The following is a 21,206-nucleotide window of genomic DNA, read 5'->3' on the forward strand; positions in this document are numbered from 1 at the left end:
CTACTTGTGTATGAGGTTTGTGCCGCTCCTATATGCCTGGGTTCATTTCTAATTGACTGTTTGGAGCCATGTTTGAGTTTGCTCTTGCACATGGGCTCTACCGTGTCGGTGCAGTTGTTTACCTCTTGAAGACCTCTTCTGGTGTCATTGCTGAACCTTTGAAGACCCGTAAGGTTTATTGGGACCAAAGGTCAGTCCAAGTGCAACAGACAATAGTTTTGGGGTTCGGGTTAGGGTTCAAATGTGTACCAAGATCTGGGTTTATGGCTGTGATTGGTTAGGGTCTGGCACAAATGGGAGTTACTGACGCAAATGGAAGTCAGTACAATTTCCTGATATGTTTAGAAATACCAGCTAGTGCAAGTGTATACGGGTATGTTACCTACCTTTTCTGGCATGGTCACCGGCCGTTTCAAGACCCTATGAGGACCAAAGCCTGGTCTAAATTGGGTGAAGCATCTCTTTTACGGTTAGGCATTGTTAGGGCAAAGGTCATGGCTAGGGGTTGGATTTGGCACAAATAAGGTTACTGAATTAATTGGAAGTTAATACAATTTCCGTATATGGTTAGAAACACAAACTAGCACAAGTGTATTCAGGTATGTTATTTTGTTTGAGCCTTTTCTTGTACAGCTACCTGTCTTCTTAAGACAATGTGGACCAAGGCCTGGTGTTAGTGGGGTGAAGTGTCTCTTTTTGGGTTAGGGTTAGGCCTCGGGGTTGTGCTAGGGTTAGGCACAAATGGGGTTTCAGGAACGAACTGAAGTCAACACAATGTTCTAATAAGACTAGGAACACAAACTTGTGTGTATGTGTGTGTTTGAGGTGGTGTGGATTATGAGTCACCTAATGGTGTGGCTGAGAGCCTTATCGCAACCCCACAGACGCACACACACACACACCTACACGCCGCTTTGGCACGTCCGCACGCTTGGGGTAAACCTGACATGCACACACAATCACAACACCACCTTATTTCTCCCTCTCTACGTTCTTCTAAGCATCACATCCAAACACACAGATTTTTAAAAGCAAAAAAAACAAAAAAACAACCACAGCCAGCTGGACTGAGGCTACAGGGAGGCGCTTTTCTTCTTCTTCTTCTTCTTCTTCTTCTTCTTCTTCTTCTTTTTTTTTTTTTCTCCCCCCCTACCCCCTCTCTCCCCTTCTCTCCTCGCTGCCGTAACGATGGCTGATGTGATAAGACCTTCTTCCTCGGCGCCACACTCCAGGGGACCGCAGGGAAGACGTAACCATGGCAACGGCCGGCCCGAGGTGTCACGCTATAATTGGGCCACGGCTGCACTTCCTGTGAGCCTTCAGTCAGGGGATCGCAGAGGGACCGCGCGCGCGTATCAATGTGTGCGAGCGTGCAGCTGTGTGCGTGTGTGTGTGTGTGTGCGTGCGCGTGTTTTGTCAGGCACACACAGAGAGAGAGAGAGAGAGAGAGAGAAAGCGCTGCACGCCAGCCAACGCAGGACACTGCCAACTCATGGAGAAAAAGCAGCGAGCTCCAACATCACGCTATTACAACGCTCCCACTGAATGAGAAACACAGTCTTTTAGTTTGAGCCCACAGTGTAGTGTTTCTTCATCTCCCAGACAAAAGGGGAATTTCAAATTCTTGGATCTGCAGCCCCCCCACCACCACACACACACACACACACACCTCCCCTTCTCTCTTCAGTGCCTTTTCTAGTGATTTGAAGCTTAATCCCCCCCCCCCAACCTACCGCCACCCTCCCTGGTCTTGACACACACATGCGCACACACACTCGCACAGACACACACACACCGGAAATCTGTGTCACCCGCTGCCCAGCAGGTCCAGTGACTCCCTGAACGCCTGCAGTCTGGCTCCACTGGCCTGCAAGATGGCAGGAGAGGAGGAGGAGGAGGAGAGGAGAGGGCAGGATAGAGGAGAGGAGGAAGGGGGAGGGTTCAGAGAGAGAGAGTTAGTGGGGGAGAGGAGGGGGGTGGAAAGCGGATCTGGGATGGGGGGCGGGAGGAGGGGGGAGGGGGTATGGTGAAGGGCAGATAGAGCAGAGGGGTGGTAGGTTGGTTGGTGTCGGGGGTGGAGGGGGTTGTAGGGGTCAGGGTAAGAGAGTGGCTGAAACATGGGGGAGAAAAAAAAAGATGAAAAGCAGGCCACAGGGGGAGAGAAAGAGAGAGAGAGAGAGAGGGGACACGCGGGGAGGAGGACGGGGAGATGGACAGCAGGGGATGAAGATAACGCGGGCCCAAACAAAGAGACGGGGGGGGGGGGAGATGAGCGCGAGATCCGGGCCGGAACGCGGAGATGCCGGGGTAACGATAGACGCAGCGTCCGGAGCTCCGGTGTGCGCCGTCACAAAAACCCCCGTGGAGCTTACATATGTTAGCAGCACTCTGGAGGGGGAAAAACTCTTCTCTCTCTCTCTCTCTCTCTCTCTCTCTCTCTCTCTCTCTCTCTCTTTCTCACACACACTGCAGTGGAGCAACCTGCCAGCCCCAAGGCAACCTGCACTGCTGCTGGGCGGACCCTCACTCAGGAGCCAGTCCTTTGAAATGTTGGCCACAGCAGTTCGCTAAGACACTGTGTCTCATTGTGAATGTGTGTGTGTGTGTGTTTTCTCCTCCTCTGGTTGTATTCTCACTGTAGCAGCCTCGCGGCAGCCGGCCTCTTCCATCCGTCTGTGTGTTGTTGTTGTTGTTGTTTATTTTTTTCCGGTTTTATTCTTCGAGCTAACTCCCAAACACACACACACAATGGTCTTCTTACATCTCCACGAAAAAAAAAACCTCTTGCTCATCTGCCCCTCAGGTGATATTTTGGTGACACAGAGGCCAAAGGGGTCTCTTGACCTTTGACACTTAAATCTGTTAAAGGTGGATACAGAATAAGCTGAAATCTCAAACAACACTAGGTCTGTCTCGTTTGGCTGCTTCCCGAAGCAGAAAAAAAAAGTGAGATAAACGTAAAAAAGAAAAAAAAAAGAGAGAGAGAGACGCATTTATTCTTGGTGATGATGGGTACGCAGAAATCTGTTAATCTTTAGCTCGCTGCTCTTTTTTTTTTTTTTTTTTTTTAAAGGCACGACGGTTCCAGGAAGTTAAAGCAAAGCGATAACACCTGCTGGCTGCAGGGATGTTTCATCATGGCTTGTCTGGAAGCCACCTCATGATGTCCAACTGACGTTTTCCCCTCCGTTACTAAGCAGGAACACTCTTTCACTACGCACTTCAACAACGGTTTAAATGTAATAGAACCCGGCGAGGTGTTTAAACATTACATTTTAATAAATGAATCTGCAACAGGTTCATCTTTACCAATGACCTTCAACTGTTGATCTAAATCAGCTGAGAAATGTCATGTTGTTAGCATTAAATTACATTGAGGATATGTAATATGTGGAAGAAAATATTAAAACAAATTGTGGATATAAAAAAAAAAAAACTTAATTACTCATCTAGCGAAACCCGTAAGTCAGAATGCAAACATAATGTCAGCTAGCAAGTGTCTGTCAACTCTCGGAAGCTAGCACAGTGCTAGCATGCTAACAATGGGTAACTGGCGTCGCAAAAACAATTTCAAGCTGTGACGTAAGACATGAGATGTGACACGTTGTTGGCCAGCAGCAAAAGAAAAGTTAAGGAGAATCTAAATATGTGAAAATAATATAAATCATGTTTTTTTTTTTAAATTCTCAATTCCATTTACAAAATAATACTTTCCACTTTGACAGTTTAATTATAAGCCAAAATTAAAATAATAATAAAAAGTTTTGTGAAAACTCAATTATTTAAGACAAAACTGAACTCATTAACAGGACGCTAACTTGCTGCATTCAGCAGGTTAGCTGCCAAGTCATGCTTGCTAGCCGTGTTGCCATGCTAACGGCTGCTAATTAGCACAACAGACAAACTTATGATGGGACTCGAGCTTAAAGCTGAGTTCAGCAGTGTCATTCATTTGCACCAGTTGAATGCAAGCTACAAAAAAATCATACATTTTCCATTTATGAAAAGTAATTAGATTTTTATCTCTTTTTAAGATGTTTATTGGAGGGCCTACATGCCACAATTGCCAAAAGTCTACTATGAATTCTTACAAGATTAATTTAGGTGAAGCTGTTTAATGGTAGAGCTTATTTTTGACTAAATAAATACAATTAAAAATCTGGGATTGACAGCAAGTCAAAACATTTGCCAGAATAGACAGATTTCTACCTTGTTCAGTAAACAAGTCCAAAGTCCAGTTAATTAATAAAATGTACTAGTTTTGCCTGAAATAATGAGCTCCTAACTGTAGCATACTGTCTGCATTAACATCTTGCGATCCTAATAACATGGTTTCAATGACTGACGGAGTTCAGCAGCAACAGTATGACGACAAGGACAAATTTGCACTATTTTCCTTGACTGAGTTTTGTTTCTTACCATCTCTTTTAAGTCACTTAAGATGTTAAACGACATTTGAATAAATTATTCTGCAACCTGGGACCATTCAGTCACCTAATGGCTGATTACTAGTGATTTAATCTCCCTTTGTTGGCATGCTTTTCAAAGCTGCTGCCAGTTTCTGCTCTGCCGACTCTCCCTCTGTCTGTTTAACCCTCATTCGGTTCCCACAACAACTGTCACAGCCGAGGCACTCTCAAGGCCAATTACCGTGACTGGCTATATCATATTTGAATGAGGCAATTTCAGTTCGAATCTTTCACTCAGCCGTTTGTGGAATTTGCTCTTTAAAAAGCTGCATAAACGCCTTTATTAATCACTTATTGAAGAAGAGGAATATGCCGGGCTAAGTGAGGGAGTTTCCCTAAATGTGACTTAAAAAGTAGTTTTGCTAATCCTACGTTGTTATGTTGTGTTGCGAAGTATCCCTCACTCTTACATGACAAAGATTTTTGTTAGACTAACACAAAGCTGTGGATAATTGTCAAGCGAATGTAAAACAAAACTTTTCTTTTTTTTTCCAAAAGAAAAATCTCAAAAGTGTGGTGTGCATTTGCATTCAGCCTTCTTTGTCCCAATGGTGAAAATGACAGAATCTTCCATTTATTTACCATTGAGCATTCGAAACAAAACAGCGCACATGTCCCTGAATACATCATTCACCTGGTGAAACACGGTGGTGGCAGCATCATGCTGTGCTGATGCTCTTCTTCAGCAAGGATAGGGTTGCTGGAGGCAATCAATGTAGCTAAGGTAACCCGAGAGGAAAGCCTTTTAGGAACTGCAAAAGAGTTGGGACAGGAGAGTAGGTTTGTCTTTTAGCATGCTAACTACTCTTAGCATAGAGCTAAAGCCACAATAGGATACTTTAGATCTAAAATCAATTAAAAAAGAGATGTGATCCTAGATGTGCGAAGCTAATAACAACAATCCTCCACAGACTTGAGTCAGTAGTCAGATTTTTATTTGTAAAACAAAAATGTCAAAAAGCCTGTGTCATTTTCCCTTCACTTTGTGTTTAAACCAAATCTGAGTGTAAAACAGTGATGTTTGTGGTTGTGATGTGACAGAATGTTTTTAAGAAAAAGACATTTTTCACAGTATTATAACGTAATTGATAAACTTGTTCAAATCATTAAATACTTTGTAATGACCACTCTTCTCTCTGATGTCATTTGTAGTTTCCCGAGGAGTCGCCAACACGACCTCAGCTAGCTACCTGCTAGCCCCCGCTAGCATCCATGGACCCGAACCATCTACAGTGGGCCAACTGCATTACAAGAAGTCAATAACGGGCACTTTCTAAGAGAACAAAGATGAAGCGACTCCTACAATGCTTTGCTGGGAAACCCAACACTGTCCTACTATATATAGCGGGGCTTTTCACACTGTGTGCATGACTGCTTGTGTTAAGTCACATGATTCAAGATATATGGGTGGATAGACAGGCTCACACACACACACTCACAGGCACACGGGCTGATGGCGTGGAGGAGGTGAGGGAATGTGGTGAGGTTTATTGAGTTGAGTGTGACGTTTTTCTTCCCGTGACCAGACTCTCATTTGCTCTGTCTCCCCAAGCGTCTCGGCCTCTGTCTCAGCCCAAACCACATGCTAATCAGCTCTCCGCGCCGTCCGTTTGATCTCCACCAGGCGCTTTTCTGATGCATCCCGCTGAATAGATAATCACTGTGCAAATCACCGATAAAACTCGGCTACGTTGTTGTCGCATCTATCTAAAAATTAAAATCTAAGAAGGGAAAAAACACGCAGAATACAGTTAACGTGTTACGATTTGTTCCTTTTTCCTGAGATAGACAACAGATAAATAGCACAAATACTTATATTTGGGTATAATACAAAAAAACAAACAAAAAAACAAAAACAAAACATCAGCAGAGCCAGCATGAGCAGGGATTCAACTGGTGACCAAGTAAAGTGAACACATGACCCACAAGTTAGGTAGTAACTACATCTCAAACAAACCATAAAATACAAAGACTGTTGCTTCTGTTCTGTGTGGCTTCACGCTTTTCACAGCTTCTAATATCTGATGGAGTGTGGCGCTGTCCACACTCGGGGTTCTGTTGGAGTCTGTACAGAATTTGCTAAACATGTTATGACAAAAATTATGCCAAGAAGATTTTCTTTCTTGGATGATAGGAATTACATTTTTCATTTAAAAAAAAAAAAGTAAAATAAACAGAACTATAGCTTCACCATATGGCTACACCTGTTCTACCACTCTCAATTTGTTTTTGTTTTTAAAAAAAAATCTGACTACAAATTTTGAAGTTTCAGATAATTATAGTTTGTACGTGAAGTCGCGAGCTCTCTGGGGCACCCTGCTGGCTCGGAGGTGTCATGTCTTGGGCTGGCTCCAGCACGTGATCACAGGTGTCTGACTCAGGTGTATGACAGGTGAGTGTTCAGGATTAAAACTAAACGTTGCGCCTAAATACACAGAGACTAGAATTTCTTGTAAAAAAAAACAAAATCCTTCTCAGTGGATGACAACAAGCAGGTATCATGAGCTTAAAGATTCAACAAGTTTTTATACAAACAGGTTTGCTTCTCTTTCTGAGCTCCTTTAATTACCCCAGCACAACTGTTTCTTTGTTAAGGATGAAGACGATGCAAACTGTGCTTGTGGTAGCCACAGCTGAGACAAGAAGATGAAGAGATCTCATCAGGCAGCGCAAGCTTCATGCCATCCTAGTGCAAAATATGTAAGTGTCTTCTTATTTTAAATATAGGCATCTTCAGGCCTGTATTCCAGTCTATAAAGTCAACTTCATTGTGGAGGTTTGTCCTGTTTTAACTATGCTAATATATCCCTTTGTGCCTCCCAGGCCCCGCAGTATCACTTGGCCGTTGTTTAATGCTAGCGTTAGCATGCTAACATATACAGGAGAATGACTGAATATGTAAAAATAATATGTAGGCATCCTCTTGCTTCACATATAGGCATCCTCAGGCACGTATTCCAATCGATAAAGTCCACTTTATTATGGAAATTTTGTACAGTTTTAACTGCTCTAACTTGCGTTTGTGCTTCCCAGGCCTTCTGTATCATTTAGCTAACACTTAATACTAGCGTTAGCATGCTAACACGTCCAGAAAATCGCATTTAACGTCATAGCTTGCTAATGTGTTGATTGGCTCACTAAACGACACCAGAAAGTGCAAATTTAAGGCTATAAATATTTATTTGGGAATGTCAATATCTAAAGTGCTGCTGAAATTTTCCCCATAGAGCAAAATTAAGAGAAATAGATGTCCTATTGAAAGTTTTCTTTATTTTAAAAAAAAAAAAAATCCTTTTCTCTAAAAGTAAAATGTGGTTGAAAAGTTAAAGTTGAAACTTGTTACACATAAAGAGATCTATTTTATAATATGGTTGAAAAGATGTTTAGAGTTGATCAATCGAGCCAACATATTGACATATTTTCTGGGCTAAATTCAGAAATTGACAGAGTAGCCAAACTCGTGTTGGGAGAGTTAGAAGATAGTGAGATTTAAGACAGCTTCTTGCTAACCTTGTATTAAACAACTTCCCTTGTGGCTGAGTGGCAGCTCAAACATGAACCATTAAGTCATTTGCAATGGAGTATGAAATATGAATCAACAAAGAGGCGTTGCTGTCCAGAAACTGCTCAGTGGTTTTGTTCTAACACTTGGACAAGTTCTTGAGCAATATATCTGGAGCCTCAAGGGCTCCTGATGAGCAGGTCGGTGCTTGTCAGCGAACGAGTGCAAGGGAGCGTTCCCTTGTGAATGTTGAGATGTGTAATTAAATAGTCTAAAATCCCTTTAAGGATAAAGGTACAAGAAGTCCGTTTCACTGTGAGTCCATTTGTTTTATTTCATTCCCAGGATCCGCTGAAAAGACAGAACGCCCAGAGCTTATATGAATATGAACATGAATGAATATATGTGACTGATTGACGCTTTTTGGTTTCCAACTTCAGCAAAGGTCATCCCAGTATAAAACCACTGTGTTTTTCCATTCAGCAGCGTGTTTGTGTCCACGTCCTGTGGACATGTCCCCCCTCAGTGTCTGCCTCGAGATCACAGACTCTGCGAAAATATAAGAGTCTGAATTTCAGTTTCCCCCACTTTAAGTACACAGTCTCGCTCTCCTCCACAGACGCTTCTCCATCTGCAGGTGGAAATTTTAAATTAGGTTCTTGGAAAAGTTCAAAAAAGGACACTTGTCCTTTTTTTTTTTTTTACTTTTTCTTTTGCAGTGTATTTATCCCCCACTTGGGTCCTCAAGCAGGAGTACAAATGAGCTGCGGTGTTTGCGTCAGCTCCCACTCCTCAGGGGTCGGGCGTGTTGACGTACGGGAGGCTGGAGACACGGCGGCTTCTTAATGGACCAGCGCCGTGCCGCTTTTCTGTAGATGAGCCGGTTTGACAGGAATGGGTGGTTTTTTGCAGGCGGGTGGTTTGCTGCAGGCATCGTCCGCAAACGCCTTCTTGAGATGAGCCACACGACCTTCGTTTTCTGACGTCTCTCTGCGCCACCGAGTTTCTGAAGAAAAAGAAAAAAAGAGAGAGCGAAAGATCAGAAGAGTTCCAGGAATTATTCCTCTGTTGGTTTTGACTAAGAGAAATTTCAGTTACGGTAGATGAGGAAGAACTGAGCAGAATAGTCATAACCTGGGTGAAGTTCAAATTACAACAAACCTTAATGTTTTTATAGGGTTTTTATGCAATGGGCCAACATAAAGTGGTGTATAATTGTAAAGAGGAAGAAAATGATGTATGGTTTTCTATATTTTTAGCAAATAAAAATCAGCAAAGGGTGGCAAGTCTTTGTATTTAAGGTGCCCATTCTTTTTGGCAAAATCACTCAAACTCAAACTGACTGGCACAATTTTCAAGTCCTGCAACCGAATTTCATTTGGATTTTGGTCTAGACTTTAATTTGATATTCTACTGCAACTCTGGCTACATGTTTAGGGTCCTGTTGGAAGGTGAACCTTCACTCCAATGTCAATACTTTTGTAGCCTCTAAGCCAAAGACCGGTATATCCGTGGTCCTCCACACCTTAATCATCTGTAGCCTCATTAGCTTAAGCCTGGTAGCAACCAGCCCCTTGTTCTACGCTTTGCTTAGTAAAGAGCATCTGGGATATTAAATATTGAGAAACATCACGTTCTGCAGGCGTGGCCTCTGTTAAAGTTTTAAATGTTATCTAATTGCTAATGTTCGGTCGGGCCGTATATAATGTGCCAGTTTGACGCTATGAAGCTTACCAGAAATTGCCTGCCCTATAAACAACCCACTTCCGAGAGAGAAGTGCCGATCCAAACGAGGCGGCTGTTTGTGTCAATTCAATATTTTAAAGTGTGACCAACACGGACTGAACAGCATTGTTCACTTCCTCCGCTGTCATTGCCAAAACTACAGGCAGACTACAGTTCAGTAGTCTGCACAGAAAATTGACGTCATTGTTCACAACTTCAACATCTGCTCGCTGATTGGCCCGGTAGCAAAACTACAGGAGGAATCCAAATAAATGGGAAAAAGCCCAGATGGGCACTGAAGGAAGATTTGCGTGGAAAGGCAATGACCAGGCAGCCTTGGCTGTCAATCAGGTTCCATATTGCCCTTCTAATGACCTAATTATTTGATATGGTTGTGATGAAAATGAGACTCCTGCTGTAATGGGTTTCTTCTAGGGTTGACCTGTATTTAAATCAATGAATGTCTCACTGTTGGAATGGTGTGTTCAGGATGATGTGAAAGTTAGAATTTCCTTCTTTCACATTGTTTGAGTGACTAGTGGCACGCTTCCTACATATAACTTTAGTTTTCATTTTGCAGTGTTTTCATCCACACACATTCACTGTGTATTGTGGCAACTTTATATGGCCTTTTTCTTGCTACTCTTCCGTGAGGACTAGAAGTGATTGTCTTGTCAACAGATTTCCCCACCTGAGCACACGATCTTTCCAGTGACAAGCTATTTGGCAGTGGGATACCTTGAAGTTTGTAGCTACAAATGTGAAAATGTTCAAGAGGTGTGTACACTTTAGCGAGGTGCTGCATATTTCAGCTCCTATAGGCAGGAATCATCCTTCTCTCACCTCCATCCTGTGGAGTGACTCTTTCTGCTTCTGACTGGTGGCTTTGTAGCAACAGGCTTCTACGAAAATGCGGCCTGTAGACGAGGTTCAGGTCAATTTCGTTCTCCGAGCTGTCGTCGTCGTCGGGGTCCTTGGGGTCCTCATCAGTGCTGCAGTCCGCCACCTCCTCCTCAGACGACTGGTTGATTAGTGTACCTGGATCCTCCTGCGTGTGATTGAGGATATGCTGATCAGAATCCAACGGCCGTTTTTGTATTCTAAAACCCGCCTCCCACATACAAACTCACACGGAGGGGGACTCACATTAACATCTGTGAGAGGGAGCTTGGCATCGTCTTTGATGCTGAGCTGCTGGGCATCACTTCCTGGCAGCAGGTCCGCCGTCTGGATGCAGTTCCTGTTATCACTGAGGAGTCTGTAAGGGAAAGATATCCATTGTTGTTTTTGCAGACCTCCCAGCTTACGGATAAATATTTTGACCTGAGCATAGCAAAACGGGTAATATTACAACCGTTAGCTTAGAATCATGTTATTTTAGAAAGCAATTTCTTTTATTGTTTTACATTTTTACTGCCCTATACGTTTCTAGATGATTGGCAGAGTTTTCTATTTCTACCTGTTCATGTGGTTCTGCAGAACCTTGGAGGACCTAAATTCATCCACCTCTCCGATTATAGTCACGCTCACATCGCCGTCCCGACTGAGGAGCCAGCTCACTTGTTTACTGGAAGCTGGAAACAAAGAGACAGAAACAAAAATGTAAAAAGTGGTTCATTTGTTTGTTTTCTACCCCCCCCAAAATTGAAGACACTCAGCAGGGTTCTGCCTGAAGCAGACCTGTCAATAGCTGATTTCAGCCAGCAGGTGGTGCTGTCGCACAAGGATAAATTCGGTGAAACCGAGTATGACAATACATTATTTGGTCATCTTGGTGTCATTACGTATTTAGCTTTATTATTCCTTGAGTTAATTGCCAGTTTTCTAATACAACATGTAATACACAACATAATTGAACCTGAGGTAGTAAAATAATAAGAAAATATAGGAAGTAAACAGCAGATGGTGTTTCTTTTTAAATTAATGTTTCACAGCTATTTTAAGTAAATAAAACATACGTTACAATTTTAAAAACTTTATAGATAAACATCTCAGTCACACCCTGGAGAAATAACAATAACGTAAAATTTTTCCCTTATCGTGACGCAGTGTTTAAAAATAAGCCACCCGTCACAGTGAGCGACAGCCCAGGTGTTTTCCATGACCGTACGGATGAAGATGAAACAACCTGCCGCGACGTCACAGACGGGGGGGGGGCGTGGCTTCAGAAATTCAAACCCAGAACGTAGCGCTGCGCCGTCTGCCGACTGAAACGCGGTTTAAAAGGCCACATAGAGCGATATGTTATCATCAGGGACACATGAGCGACGGTCACATGAGCTCTGAACGCAGATTTCCAACAAAGGAGGCCGTGTGTCTCACCGGCGAGCACCGCCGCGCACAACGGGGCATTGTGTGACGTCACTACAGGCATAAATCTCCGCGTAAACACATCTCCGTGTTACTGAGTTATATCAGTCAGATAGGGAGACAGAGAGGCCGTTTCCATTGCGTAACGGAGACCTACTGCCTTTGTTACCATCAGCAGGAAAAATGGAATACGAGTGTTGGGGCCATACTAAGAAAAATAAAGAAATCACGAGAATAAACTCGTGTAAGAATAAGAGACGTACAAGAATGAGGTTGTAGCATTATCAGAATAATGTTGTTGTATTGCTAGAATTTAATCACAATATTATGATTTTATATTGGTAATATTACCAGAAAAAAAGGGAAAAAATGGCAAAAAATATACTACTTTAAAACTCAAAAGAAAAACAGTTTGTATTATTTGGTAGTATTTCCAGAATAGAGTCGTAATGTTGTGACTTTAATCTTGTAATAACTTCTTCTGGTAATACTACAACTTTGTTCTCGTATTATTTCAACTTTATATTCAAACGACTTCTGACTACTGTGACTTCATTCTCATTCGAGTTTATTCTCACAGTTTTGAATTTGTTCTCGTATTATTTAGTCTTTATTCTCGTACGACTTCTCGTAATATTATTACTTTATTCTCAAAATATTCTGACTTTATTCTTGTATTTATTTTCCTGACAGTTTGGTATTTTCATTCATTACTTAGCAGAGAGATTGTAAAGTATCCAAAGTAATCTCAAACCTGTCAAATAATCTTATCTCAATAAACAACAGCGCTCCACTGAAAGACCAAACCCACAGTGAGACATGGCGGTGGCAGCATCATGATCTGAGACGCAACCATTAACAGCTCTAAATATCAGTTTTGACCCCAATTTATCAAATATCTAGTAAAAAGTAGAAGATGGGGGGAAATTTGGATCTTTTTCCCCTACAAATTCATAACAGAAAAAATACATTTTTGGACATGTTGAAGTAAAGGTCCGGATTAAAGTTAATTTTAAATAATCTGAGGGATGGTGGACAAGCGGGTGTCATGGCAACATGATTTATTTGGAGAATTTCTTCTGGGTAGAGAATACTACCAACTCCAACAAAGGAAGATTGAACGCTGAAATCAAATCCTTCCAGCAGAATTTTGTCTCTCAGTTAAATTGTATGGGATGAAGGTCATATTAAAAGTGATAAAAGTCTTTAAATTATTTATCAAGGTTACATTTTTTTAAAACACAAAAACATTAATTTTGTAAAGCGACCTAAACACCTTTTAGAGTGACGGAAATAGGTTTAACAGTGTCGTAGTGTGACATTAATAAGTCTAAACGAACATGTTGAAGCCCGTCAGTGAAGACGTCTAAGTGGAGCATATCTTCTGCAATGCTCACACACGCACGCCCACGCACGCACACACACACACTCAGTCTCTACTCAGGTGACATGGCAGAGATTGGGTAAACAAAGATGGTAACTTGATATGCGTTCTAAAGCGTGGCGACTCCCGAAACCACAGGGTTTACTCAATCTTCTTCAGCTTTCAGCCCACACAGCAATTGGGCTGCCGGAGACAGAGGCTTTCAGTTACACACACACACACACACACACCAACACACCCACACGCGCACCCCCACACTGTAAGTACACTCCCTTTGTGCAGCTGAACTAGTTAAGATGACAGCGTCTTTGTAAGATAGATCAGCACTTCTAATGAAGAAGGGTTGGGTTTGATGACTAAAACACAAGCTGAAAAAACCCCAAACACTTAATTTGATTGGTAACATTAGAGACACAACTCCTGCTTCATTACTTATGCACACTTTGAGTTTAGAAGATTACAGAATTAATTATTTGTAAAATAGCTTACAAGTGTCGTCTTCACAACATACCTATAGATTGCTTGTTGCACCCAAATATTATAAATAATAGATAGTTGGGGGAATTATAAAAACAGCTTTCTTGTTGTCATTGGTTATCCTCTGAACCCTAAAATGTCTTAAATAGTAACTAACTTTTAAGTTAAATTGATGTATTTTTCAGCCATTTTCGGGCTATTGCTGCCCTTTTGCTAACTGTAGCTAGTTATTGCAGAGTGGCATCTTATAACTTAGCTTTAGCTTAGACTGGGAAACTGAACAACAGCTGACAAAACATTGTTATTCAGATCAAACTAAGAAATAAACTAACTACAAGTATATATAACTTCAGCAATTTGTTTTCAAAGTCAAAACAGATTGACTTTTTGCTAGCTTAAAAATGTATAAAGCTGGGCTGTCAGATTTTATTAGCTCCTCTCAGACAAAAAGCAATGGATTGGTGGATTTAAGCGGAATTACCTTTCAGGCCTTAAGATAACCTTTAATTCAGTCATAGTTTTATGAATAAGGAAGTTATTTGAAGATTTTTTTCACTTCTAGGCAGTATTAGAAACGCCATTTTGAAAGTTACAGCTACAAATTGTGCAAAGATGTAGTTGTAGACCAGTAGGACATTTTGACAGTATGGTAACCTTTCAGTAAAAGTACAGCAGTTTTATTGCTCATGTTATATCTGTCTATGTAGATATATCTGTATAGATAGATAGATAGATCTATCTATATATAGACAGATCTTAAACAAACACATAGCAAAAAATGTTGCTCCTCCTGTTAATGCCTCATCCTTTTTGTATTACTGAGAATAACTCTTGCTCAGTATAGCTTACTGTAATTAAATCATGAGCTCTCCCCCTGCCAGTCTAACCGGTACGACATAAGGAGCACTGTGCTCCATACCTTTCTTGGGCTTTGTGTTCCTGTTGGTCCTCCCTTCTCTCTCTTCCTTCTCCTCGCGCACTCTCCAGCGCCGTACCTGCTCCTCTCTCATCTTCAGAAACAGAACCCTCTTCTGCTCCTCGCTGAGGGCCTCCAGCACCTCGGGGTCCACCCACATCTCCTTGAGGATCTGAGCCAGCATCTCGTCTCTCTGTCCGTCCCGCAGTCGCTTCTTCCTGAGTTCGAGTTCCCTCGGATCGGGGGAAGGAGGAGGAGGAGGAAGAAGAAGTGGTCTCCTTTGTCAGTTGTGTTTCTCTGGACGTGGAAGTCAGGAGTATCTGGATCGGTTTTGGCCGTCAAGACTTGTTGCCTTTGCTGTGAATGTTGGAGAGACAGAGAGATTAGATTGACTGCATTGTTCAGTCCCTCTCCATTCAATTGTGTTTTGGCTGGCAGGACACAATGAATCCAAGCAAATAATGCCCCCTCTGCCACACAAGTGTGTGTGTGTGTGTGTGGCGGGGAATGCTGCTGGGTTTCTAAACACTGAAAGGCAAACAGGGGCAGGTTCAGTATGTCAACACACTCACAGGGTGGGGTGCTAATGACTCCACATTATCTGTGAGTAACAGACACTGAGACGAGAAACCCTGTTCAATAATTTATTTCAACAGACATGCTTGGGTTTTTTTTTTTTTTTTTTGCACCTTATCGACCCACGTGACGCCGACGCTCTCTTCCAATCAGGAACTCCACAAGTTGAAAAAAAAAAAATCCAGGAATTGCCCCTGACCTCTTTCTCGCTCTCTGTGTGTGTGCATGTGTGTGTGTCAATAAAAGCAGTCTCGGTCTTGCACGCACTTTTGAAAAATACCCAACCAAAGAGCCAATAGGGTTCGAGTCTGTGGTAACTATTAACCAATCTACACTTGTAGAGGAGGCTGGGGGCAATATAGTTTCATAGCAAGAAAAAAAAATCAAAGATGAAAAAATTGAGAGCTTACGATGAATTTGCACATTTGTTTAAATGGGCAAAAAGTAAATTTAAAAAAAGAAATACAGTTGAATTTTTTCTGTGTAGAAACTCCCCATTTTATGTGTCTGAAAGTCTTCAGAGAGTTGATAAAGTCAGTGGAGCAGTTTGCCTCTCATAGTTTATATCCATATTTTGCACACACGCACTTTGCAATTTCATCGCTTTCTGCTTCCATTTTATCCCCATAAACAAATCATTTCAAGCCCATATACTAAAACCAATCCACATCAGGTAGCTCTGCTTTTTTTTTTGTTGATGAATTGTGGCAATAAATAGTCATAAAAGTCTTCCAGTCTAACACATAATAAAATTTATTATACATCATTTTCAGTAAACTTTGCATTACACCCCGTTTCCATTGATTATGGCTCCGATCCCGGGTCGGCCCCTGTTAACACTCATGAAATACGACAGATTACGATCAAACCGAAACATGCCACTTCCTATTTACTGGAGTCATATAATCATATTTCATCACAGCAGACTAGAGGTCGAATGCAGGAAAGCGATCGCAAATCACTGGTTGTCGAAGCCGATCCAGATCTATTAACACGAACGTGGGCGGTGTGAAACGTCCCGCTGCAGAAAGGTGTTGGCTATGAAACAATAAAAGCTATTAAAATTATACATTTTCCAACAGTCCAGAGCATTTCTGTGCACTGCCATCCAGCTGGCTTATACATTTTACTCAACCATTACAATAAAATAACTGTTTTAAGCATACATATGTATGTAAAAGTCTGCACAACATGGTCAAAATAGCAATAAGTAAACATCATATAGCATTTAAACAGCTGTAATTATTCAATTGTTTTAGCAACAGAAGGAATACACTGCAAAAACACAAAATCTTACCAAGTATTTTTGGTCTAGGTTCTAGTGCAAATATCTTAGTACACTTTAAATAAGACTAAACTAGCTTGCAAGTAACTTTTAAACAAGATCTAGGAGCTTGTTTTAAACATATAATTCCTGAAAATTAAAGGAAAAGTACTAATTTTAAGTTAAATAATCAGCTAGTGGAACAAGACATTTTTCCAGTATTATAAGTTAAAATGTCTTGTTCCACTGGCTGACTATTTCACATCTAGCTAGTACTTTTTTATTAATATTAATGAATTATCCACTTAAAACAACGTCTTGCTAAAAAGTTACTTGTAAGTTAGTTGTCTTATTTAAGAGCACACTCATACATTTGCAGTAGAAACTAGACCAAAATCAGCTGGTAAGATTTTGTGTTTTTGCAGTGTAATTCAAAGAAAAGCAGTCGGCTCGCTTTGAAGTCTCATGTTAAATGTATTTATTTATATCATGCCTAATCTCTACGAGCACTAAAACTGTATTATTTATGACACCCGTTTTTGTACATCAAGCACATAAATTCATTAGGAACCATTCAAAATCAAACTCCTTCGACTTTAGCTTAAATTTACCATTTAAGCTAAAAACATCCACCTGTGGCTCAGTGCCCGCGTGCTAATTAGTGCCGGGGTTTCTTTTTCTTTTTTTGCCTCCTGCCTCTCTCGCTTGGAGGGGACAGAAAAAGAAAGCCGGGGGAGAAGGAGGGAGGGGAAGAGGGAGGTATGTGTGCGCTGCATACAGAGGGGATAAACTTTGAAAAGTCTCTCAGTGTGAGCCAACAGCGGCCGTTTGAGAGCGACGGACAGGCGCGCGAGGCGAGCGGTAAATGAGCTCGGACGGACCGTGGAGCCGCCATGACACAACAAAGGAGACCGGGCCGAGAAAGAGAGGAGGGAGAGCGGACTTACTCAGCGTCTGCCAGTCGGTAGCATCTCCTCGCTCCGCTCTTGATTCCCGGTGCTTCTGCGGGCTGGGATAGATGGGTGTGTGCGTGGCGTGACAGAGCACGCCTCTCTCTCTGAGTGTGTGAAAAGCTGAGGTATGAAAGCTGAAGTTTTCTGGGCTGCATTTGTACTCACCGGGAGTGGGACGGGCTGGCAGTCATCTTTTCTTCCTCCTCCTCCTCTTTCCTTCTCGCATCTCCAGCTTGCGTCGCTGCAATGTTAGCTTGTAACTAGTTACATTTACTCTATTACATTTACTTTAGTCACTTTTTGGAAAAGTGTACTTTTACGAGTAATTTTTACTACCTTTATTGCCTTTGACTTGAGTAAATTCATAATGAAGTGTCGCTACTCTTATTTGAGTAAAATTTGTTTGAGTTTGTTTTCACCAAAAATTCCCCAGACGCAGACACACACCTGCATTCTTTGTTGGTTTCATAAGTATTATATTTAAAAACAGTTATTTGGAATAATGTTTCTTTTGTCTAATTTTGTCATTTTGTAAGTATTTTTATTTAGGCCCCTTAAAATACAAATATTTCCACATAACTTTATATTTTGGCGCGTCTAATTATGTAATTTTTAAACATTAAGTGACACTCGAGCAGCCTTTTTACCAAATACTTTTCTATTCTAACTTGAGTAATTTCTTGGAGAGCTACGTTTTACTTTTTACTTGAGTAAAAATATGTTGAATTTGTGCTACTCTTACTTGAGTACAATTTGTGGGTACTCTACTCATCTTTGAGTGTTGCACAGAAAAAAGATAAGGGGATAAAATGATCAAAATGGCACATGACCCGCCGTAAAACACTGGTGTGTTTTACTGCTTCTAATATTTCCATGCGTCACACAGGACAAAAATGTAATCATCCACACAGGGTCAGTAACGTTTCTCCCTGTAGAATCAGAGCAGAATCACTTCTTATTATTTCAAATCCGATCAAATTATATCTCCAAGGCTCACTTTTCTTTGATTTCCTTCGTTGTCTTCCTTGAGGGAAATCCTGCCAGATTCAAAAACCGCCGATCACAGCAACACATGCGCAGGAAGGAAGCATGGGCTGCTTATCCTTTGGGATTTTTTTCCGTCAACAGGTTGTTGACACAGTTCTGGTACCGGCGGCCATTGTTTTGGGTTTGCTCTGCTGCTGCCAGATCTGACAAGCCAAAGTGGATGGCGTGAATATCGGTCGCATACCTGAGAGTGATTAAAGCTATTCATAGCAAGACGAAGAAGTCACATGTTCATAGCCAAGACGGTTCCTGCAATCTGTCATTTAGTGTGTGACACAGATTGCATAAGTGCAGGGATTTTTTTTTTTCAGGGACTTTGAAAGGAGCCTGAAAAATGCTCCTTTCAAGCCATCATATAGTAGTACAAACTACTATTTCCCTTCAGTGTAATGTATCAGACACAGCAAGAGCTTAATCTGAAGGAAAAAAATCTGAAAAGAAAGTCACCTGAAGCTTGAAACATGAAGATAAACACACAGGTTTTCTTGTTGCTCCCATTTTGAAGAGTGCCCAAAGTAATTGGGTCTTTGTGTCATGTTATATTCAAACTTCAGGAAAACAGGAAGCTATACTGTAGACTGCTTCAAAATGCAGAGATGCACCAATCTTGTTTTCTTGCCAATTTCTGCTCTTCTCTGATCTCTAAAATGCAACGGTGATGCATTTACTGACCAAAAGCAGTGGGAGTTTTCACTTTTTATAGGAATGTAAATAACTTAAAAAAAAAAAAAAAAAGCTTCAGCAACCTTTCTTATAATAAATATTAGAAGATGTGACTTATGGACGGAATAAGTAAACAAAAACAACTAGTACTAATGTATCTTATATTGCTTAGTGTATAAAAAAGAGGACATTTCCTAAAAATACTGGCTTAAGCGATAGTGAATACATACATTTATTTATATAATATATTTGAATATCTTTCTACTGATCCAAATAAACTTGATTTATTGAACCTCTATTGTGGATCTATAAAGTTTGGGTTTTGTTCAGTTTGATTTAATGCAACTGGGATAAGAAATTACTTTATTCTAAGTCTCATGCAAATCTTTACCAGATGTCTAGATAAATGTAGAGGGCATTATGTTACAAAATGTTATAAAGATGCTAATTTTCCAGCTGCCTAAATAAGTACATTTCAATTTTTCAAGAAAATATTGACCTGGTGAAACAAATTAAGCTTGCGAACTGGTTTGTAAACGTTTTATCTTTGGATTCTGTAATTATTCATTGAAATGTGGGAAACACCTGACATCATGAGACCGGCCGTGCCAACACAACTAAAACAAATCCACCATGTGAGCTAACAAATAAAAAAAAAGAAATGTTTTATTTAAATACATTTTCTATGTTGTATTAATTTGGAATAACACTTATTTCTACATTAGAGATGCTAGCTAAGCAAATTAGCTTTCTTGCTAATCTTTTTCTTGTTTCAGTGGAGTAAAGGAGTGAAATCACCAAATGTCCAGTCCAGGAACATTCACTCTGAACCTCCACTATGTTTGACATTTCGCAAAATGAAACCAAGCAGCTGCCGCCAGTAGATAGCACAGAGTTTCCACCAAAACCAGTGTTTTCAGTGATACCAGACACCTGTTTGTTTACTCCTCAGTCCGCCACTAAGGGGGGGCAAGAACCTGGTGGTCAGGTCACGGATCTCGGACAGCAGGAAGCCGTTACTTTTACTGAATTACACTGATGTGTCAGGGGTTTTTATCTGTATTTACACAGATTAGGTCTACTGTAGTGTGAATTTTAATACTCTCCTAGGTATTAAGGTGAGCCTGTAAAACTTTCTGCGTGATTTCATTTATGAAATGCCACCCAAGTGAGGTCATGCTTCTTTATTTTTCTTTACAACTTTCTTCCTTGAGTGTTAACGCTATTTCCCACAAAGAAGTCACCTCCCGCTTAATTACCCACAGGCCAAGTTCACTCAAAGCTAAAAATGCTAATGACGAACAAGCAGCCGGGAAATGTTTTCCACCGTGCTGCTTCTGTCACTCTCATACCTTTCCGACACACCGGCACGAGAGGCACACCTTGGAAAAGTACCGAATTCAGTTGAAAAGAGAACAAAAAGATGAAATAGTGCGCCAACAGCACCCTCTGCTGGAGACAACCAGGGTAGCAGGTTATTTTGATGTAACGGGTTAGTTGAATTAGTTTGCCTAAAACTCCTTCTAAAAAAATAAAATAATCACATCCACATCTTTGCATTATTTATGTGTACTTAAACCTTAAAAATGGAATATTTATTTTTATGAATTACTAGGGACGTATTGCATTGAATAGTAAACTCCTGTTCACCTGTAACAATATGTGATTTCTTACTAATATAAAATGTACAGAATAAAAACAAAATGTCAGCTGGCATAAACAAATTGTATTTTCCTGCAGCTACACTTTATGACAGTAAACAATTATCTGAACATAATTTTTCAGATGGCTACTATTAGCATTTGCACTAGTATTTAATAGTAATCATAAATAAGCTTCTGGCATTAGTCTTGTAGGATTTTAGTCCATTTTTATTGGCTGAGATGATGCCATTGGTTTGAAAATGTTGGTTTTACACAC

At 41.0% G+C, this 21,206-nt stretch overlaps 1 protein-coding gene across 1 annotated transcript; it reads right to left on the reverse strand.

Annotated features, from left to right (window-relative positions):
- Window positions 1–6,220: 6,220 nt before the first annotated feature.
- On the reverse strand, window positions 6,221–17,799 carry LOC116714528 (SH2 domain-containing protein 4A). The gene is made up of 6 exons (XM_032555154.1): window positions 17,571–17,799; window positions 14,787–15,140; window positions 11,156–11,270; window positions 10,843–10,954; window positions 10,540–10,744; window positions 6,221–8,977 (listed from the first exon to the last, which is right to left on the reverse strand). The coding sequence occupies exons 2-6, from the start codon at window positions 14,965–14,967 to the stop codon at window positions 8,814–8,816; spliced, it is 777 nt and encodes a 258-aa protein (XP_032411045.1). The 5' UTR covers window positions 14,968–15,140; window positions 17,571–17,799; the 3' UTR covers window positions 6,221–8,813.
- Between the last annotated feature and the right edge of the window lie 3,407 nt (window positions 17,800–21,206).

The sequence above is a fragment of the Xiphophorus hellerii genome, chromosome 23 (assembly GCF_003331165.1).
Source record: "Xiphophorus hellerii strain 12219 chromosome 23, Xiphophorus_hellerii-4.1, whole genome shotgun sequence".
Taxonomy (NCBI): domain Eukaryota; kingdom Metazoa; phylum Chordata; class Actinopteri; order Cyprinodontiformes; family Poeciliidae; genus Xiphophorus; species Xiphophorus hellerii.